Source organism: Austrofundulus limnaeus, unplaced genomic scaffold (genome assembly GCF_001266775.1).
Source record: "Austrofundulus limnaeus strain Quisiro unplaced genomic scaffold, Austrofundulus_limnaeus-1.0 Scaffold367, whole genome shotgun sequence".
Classification (NCBI taxonomy): Eukaryota; Metazoa; Chordata; class Actinopteri; order Cyprinodontiformes; family Rivulidae; genus Austrofundulus; species Austrofundulus limnaeus.
Window position 1 is genome coordinate 391,270 of NW_013952769.1, and position 6,255 is coordinate 397,524.

Here is a 6,255-nt window from a genome sequence, read left to right on the forward strand (position 1 = left end):
AATAAGGACAGTTAAATGAACCGTATTCCTCCGAACTTTAATTCTTAAAGGTTTGCTTTTTTGTTTTGATGTTGAATTCACTTTTTTGACGGCAAATTTGGGTGTACTGTTTTTTTTATGTTGGGGGGTGCGGCTTATAGACCGAAAAATACGGTAATGTTTATTTTATTATTATTATTCCATATATTTATACATATATTTTTCCTCTTTTTTCATTCATAGTTCTTCATTTCTCTTGGCAGCATTGTTATTTTTTGTACCATACTCGAATGTTCAATAAATGTCTATTTAAAAAAATGTTTGCTGTTTTGGCAGCAATGAATTGTGGGTAATACATTTCACCAAAGTCTGTAAAAATGAGGATTTRGCAGAAGGGCGAAAATAGTACCCAAAATGGGCGGGGCGAAGGGCGGATGTGGAGAATGTGGGACACACCACACACACAAACCGTTCAACATGAACGCACATTTGAAGTGCACAAGGGTGGAACGAGGGTGGGAGTGCGAGTATTGGGACAGGGCCAGAGAATAAAGAAACTGAACAGGATGTAAAATCTGACCCAAACAGAAAATAAAGATATGTTTGCAGAGACTAAGTTTAACTTTTCTGCCTCCTAGAGACTTCAAGTCCAACAAAATGTATTTAATGCTAAAAATGTGGATTTTGCAGGATATGTCCTCTTTAATGGATGCTTCATCTGATATAAAAAACAACCTTTAAACAAAACTACATTAAACAAACAGTACAGCCTCTGTTTAGAGAAATAGTTCAATTCTGACTGGATCAAGAAGTTTATCCCTGTCGTCTTAAAATGACTAAGATCAAAAACTCCATTGTTTGTGCAAATGCTAATATTAAAAACTCCTATATTCAAATCTTCTGTCAGCAATTTATGTTTCTGTCAAAATAAGCCAGTTTATAAAAAAAAGAAAAAGCGGACTGTGATGCAAACATTTGAAGAGTATTAGCATCTGAATGAAGTGCAGAGAATAGGAGGGTTTCACGTGACGTCACGATGCAGCGCCACTAAAGCGTGAAGTTTGGATGGAGGTCAGGAAGTGGAAAAAGTGGAGGATCTGCTCTCTGAAAAAATGCCCATATCTTGTGTAGTTTACGAGTGCTCCACTCATTCTAACTGAATTAGTAATAAATAATTATACACTGATTAAATTATATATTAAATTAAATTTAATTACGGCTTTTTTTATTAATGTTCGTCATGTTTGAAGCACGTTGCAGCAGGATGTAAAATAGAGCTGAAACACCTCATTCCACCCTCTGGTCTCACCCCCACCCCACCGAACAAACATAAACCCCCCAAACTCCTTTCTGACTGAAGCCTGAAAATATTAGACAAGCGGCAAAAAATCTACAGGAGAATAAAAATAAAAAGAGGCGGAAGTTGAATAAAGTTCGGCAGCGATGGAGAGACAGCGAGATCGGAAGTCAGCAATGAGATATCCGAAATTTAATACGTTTATAATATTTGTATAACTATATTTCATAGTTAGTGTGAAGTTTAGTAAGTTATTTTAGTGTCGTTTGATGAAAAAAAAAAGGCGATGAATGTGGAGCTCCAGTCCAGCTACGGTCAGGTGGATCGAGTCGGACCGAGCCGCAGTTTGAAAAAGGAGCTCAAAGGCAGAGATGGAGGAAAAACAGTCGGAGACAGAGTGAGGACTTTGATGAGGAAGTAGCTGATTCACTATTTCAATTATAAGAGGAAGGAGAAGAAGATCGAGCACCGAGCGGACTCTACGGTCCCGTTAGCAGTCTACCGGGCAGATGGGYCGGCGCTAACTGAATGCTAACTACACCAAACGCACTAAAGCACTAAACAACGGGAGGTGTAGAACTTTTTATTCAGCGAGTGGATCCACAACCTCGGTACCAAACAGCTCCACGATGATTATCGTTTGTTTTTTGCCAGGGTGAGTGTTTGTTCTGATATTGTTTTATATGTTAAGATCATGCTAACAGTAGCGGCTAACGTCAACAAACATCCAGCGACACAGAACTAGGGCAGCCTAAAGTCCAGATGAGGTCCACATTAAACTACCAGTAACTTAATACTCACTACTAAATAAACTATTATTATAAACATAACCTCTAAAACAAGTTAGCAGCTAYCATACCTCTGAATGAAGTGATGCCTGCAGGCACCAGCATTCTGCTCCTCCCGACCGCAGACGGTTTAAAATCCACTTTTTACGTTGTCTTTCTGTGAGCTTTCTACATTTTTCATCTTTGTGTGATAATCAGTGTTATCATGTGTTGTCATAGGGTTGGGCAGAATGTGTGGAATTATTCATCAGATAAACATTTGCTGGTTATTATTTACCAGCACTACCTGGTGATGTAAGACGTGTGGTATCGACAGCCTCAGCAAATCTTTAGGTTCTGTTGAAAACTCATTCATCTTCATCATACGAGTCATGTCTGACTTATTTGTGAACAAATTGTTGTTATATATCTTGAAATAAGATCTAAATCCATACAATATAAACTCTCTACAGTAGTTTCCTCCATAGACATTTTAGCCCCTCCCCTCCAGCGGAGATTGCTCCGCCTTCGAAACCACGTGACTGAAACCAGCTATTTCAGAAGATTGGAGTGTTTTTAAAACTAAATTTATTTTTGAAGTGGCCCCAAACTGGTATCAGCTGGTTGATATCATCGACCATATGAGAGACAGAGACATCCGGTGAGAACCTGGAAGTTGAAGCTAGATCAGGACCAGCTTCCCTGTCAGAAATCCTTTTRAAAACAGCCAGAATATTCCTTTAACCATGTCGGCACGACTCTCCACCTTCATGTTTATAAAGAGAAAAATGACAAAACTCCAAAAAGAACCAAGTAATACTCACCATTGCCTGTTCAATTTTATTATCAATGGCAACTACGTTGGCTCCAGAGGCACTGCAGGAAAACAAAGAGAAGAAGTCAGGTTAGTTTTACAGTTCAGTTTTTATCTGAGGAACAGTTCAAACAGCTCCTGTTAGCCGACACACCAATCCTTCTTACAGGACACTCTCAAATTCAGTCATTGGGCCTCGTGCAAGAACCGTTCATACGCACAGATTTGTTCTTAAGTTGTGCGTACGAGTGATTTAGGAGAATTTGTGGCATTCACCAATGTTTTCGTATTCTAAGATTTTTTTCAGATACGAACAAAATTCAVGAGTGGTCCAGACCTGTCGTATATTTTACSAGCAGTCAGTCTGCTGTTATCCAGACGGGTTTTCTTCATTAATAACTTTATATTTCACTAGTTTGAAGATATTTCGAGCTGAAAATAAATCACACTCATACTATAAATACGTTGACAAGAGGTTATTCTGTTTGAATTAGAATATAATTTTAAATGTAATAATGTAGACTAATGACATAAATTGGTTAAATTAAAATAATTTTGCTATTAATTTTGTTGTATAGCACTACAATATTAATATGAAGTTAACTGAAGTTTTGCGACAATTTTTTCAGAAACGCATCTTACACTTGCTTGGGTGGGGGGGTTTGGCGGTGCGCAACTGCCCCTCTGAATAAGTGAAACCTGTAACACAGTTGTTTACACTGAAATTAAAAATATTTGACCAAAGAAAAACCGAAGCAGGACTACAGAGAGAGATAAATATGAGTTAGATTTTTATTTCTGTGACTGTACGACCCACGGGAGACAGGACATTAACAGCAGTAGTTAATTCATTCATCGGCTTCAAAGCTGACCCTTTAATTCCACAGCTGACGCTGCTAAAAATGACTTTTTTCTTTGTATTTCCAAGAGCAGAACTTCAACCTCTGAACTAGTTCTTCTTTTTTACTTTGCAATGTCACTTATGAATGAACACTTCCTGGTATGTGTGGCAGGAAACATATCCTTATATGGTGTTTTTTGGGGTGGCAATTATGCTAATCTCCTCTTCTCGTGCACGAGCACCTGATACACATTCATCAGTTTACGCAGTTCATTTACACACTTTGCATGAAGATAGAAGAGTTTGTTGAATCTGATGTGACATGTTCGTACGAACCCTTCATACGAACAAAAGTAAGAGAAATTTAGGATAAGAATACGAACATGTTCTTGCATGAGGCCCAATCTGAAAAGAGCAAAAGTAGTAGCTAAAATTAGCAAGAAAGAAGCTAAAAGGTAGATGAAACAAGTTTAAATAAACAGACGAGGAATGAGTGACAATTTAAACCAAGCAAAATAAGAAAAAACATTACAAATGTGTTTTGAAACAGCTAAAAACAATTTAAGTAGCCTAAAATAGCTTAAATTAGTACAAAATAGAAAGAGCACATTTGCTGAATTAAGCAGTAAGAAGCTACAAAACGCTCAAAACAGCTAAAATGAGCAGAAAGAAGTTTAAATAAGAATATTTTTTAATTAGAACAGCAGAATAGGTCAGAATGATAGCTAAAAAGCAGAAAAAAACAAAAAAACAAAATAGAAGCTGAAATTAGTAAAATGTTAAAAAGCAGAACCAGAAAATAAGGTAAAACATTCAGTAAAGACATATGAACGTTTTAAAGGATTTTAAGGATGATGAATACAGGTTCATTRGTTTGCAATGAGGAAAAATGGCAGAYAAAGCTAAATATCTCAAAGTATAAATTATACATTGCTGAAAAACTAAGTCAGTGAGATAGCACAAAAATCACAAAAATCGCAGAACAAGATACAGTATGTGCCGAAAAACGCACGGAACAAACAATAACCTGCTTCTGAAGCTTTAGAAACAATCACACAATAAGTGTCATTAGGTCTTTGTCCACTAGAGGGACGTAACGAGCTGTTTTATTGTCCCAGCTGTGACTGACTCATTAGCTCTTTTAAATATTAGTGATTTGCTTTAAAATTTTAATTCTAAGCTTTATATTAAAGCTTTAAGCTCTCCTGCCTCTTTGTGGGGGCACAGCTCCCCTCATCCAGTTCCTCTGAGAGTCAGGAAGCTCAGACCAGCTGGAGGTTCAGGAGGAACGAGACCCCCGTCACTCCCAGCCCCTCCCTGATGGTGTCACTCAGTAACCAACACAAAGCTGGACTCAATTAGAAACATTTAGTGACATTAACTCGTCTCAGAAATAAATTACAAGCAAGAATGTACTTTTCAGCAGCCACTTACTCATTTCTTTCCCCACAAAAAACTATTATACAAACCCACCCCCCCCACACACACAAATCTGTGAGAAGTTTCATAAACCAGAGCCGTAGAAAAACAAARGAGAAAGGCATCAAACACAGCTTCACCCTGTTCAAAATGTGTGTTTCATTTAGACGAGGCGTCATGCGCTGGCCCCCAAGTTTTTCTTATTAAGAGGAGTTTTCAGCAGGTCGGAGCCTGAAAGAATTTCTCAGTTTATTAAAAAGAAAACGGCTCAAAGGGACTCACAGGGTTCCACCCTGGTTACTTCAGACGGCACAGAACTGTTGACAAAATGACAGATCTGAAGGATCTGCTGCTCTGAAGGTTCCTCAGACCTCACTGGACCCATGCTTCTGAAATGGAAGAAGCTTGGCTCAACCAGGACTCAACCAGGACTGTCACCCAACCACACTGAGCAGCTCAGGGAGCAGGACCATAGAGGTGACCAAGAACCAGATGGTACCTCTACCTGAGCTCCAGAGGTCCTGTGTGGAGAAGCTTCTCCTCATTGCACCACTCAGCATCTGCCCCACAGTGAAGCACGGCAGTGGCAGCATCATGATGGGTAGGGATGGGTACCGAATTAGATACTTTTTGATGTACAGACCGAATTCTGTCGGTACTACCGCGTATCTATTCACGTAACATCAAACGGTACCATGTTTCTGTACCTAAACACATCATTGTGACTGGTTTGGTGTAAGAGTGGTGAGTTTTCCATGCCTGTCCTGAAGGCAGCATSAAGCAAAAGCGTAATGACGTCAGCAGCATCAGCTGCTGGTTCAGACAGTAAACAGAGGCAGAGCTCGGTCTGAACGTAGCTTTAAAGCCTCGCAGCTCCTGGAGTAAAACTCGCCAAACAGACCGCTTCTGAATTATCTGGTGGATTAATTATCTTGTGAAACACGGCGTTCGCTTGCTCAAAATAAATAAAGTACCGCCACTTTCTTTATTTCATCCACCATTAAACAGAGACCGACAGAGGAAAACAACAGAGGAGCTTCACGACAGTCCGAACACGTCTGACGTAAAGAGCACAAGCAGCCAGCTAAAGTGTTGGTGCGTTTTGGATGCTCAAAACGTAGCTTCAATACCTTTTATT

At 39.1% G+C, this 6,255-nt stretch overlaps 1 protein-coding gene across 2 annotated transcripts in view; it reads right to left on the minus strand.

Moving 5' to 3' along the window:
• LOC106528276 (TSC22 domain family protein 2) overlaps nt 1-6,255 on the minus strand; it is a 50,271-nt gene that overhangs the window by 3,905 nt on the left and 40,111 nt on the right. For both annotated transcript variants that reach the window (XM_014023410.1, XM_014023411.1), the window contains one exon: nt 2,868-2,919. In XM_014023410.1, coding sequence (XP_013878864.1) covers nt 2,868-2,919 — 52 coding nt within the window. The remainder of the gene's footprint in view (nt 1-2,867; nt 2,920-6,255) is intronic.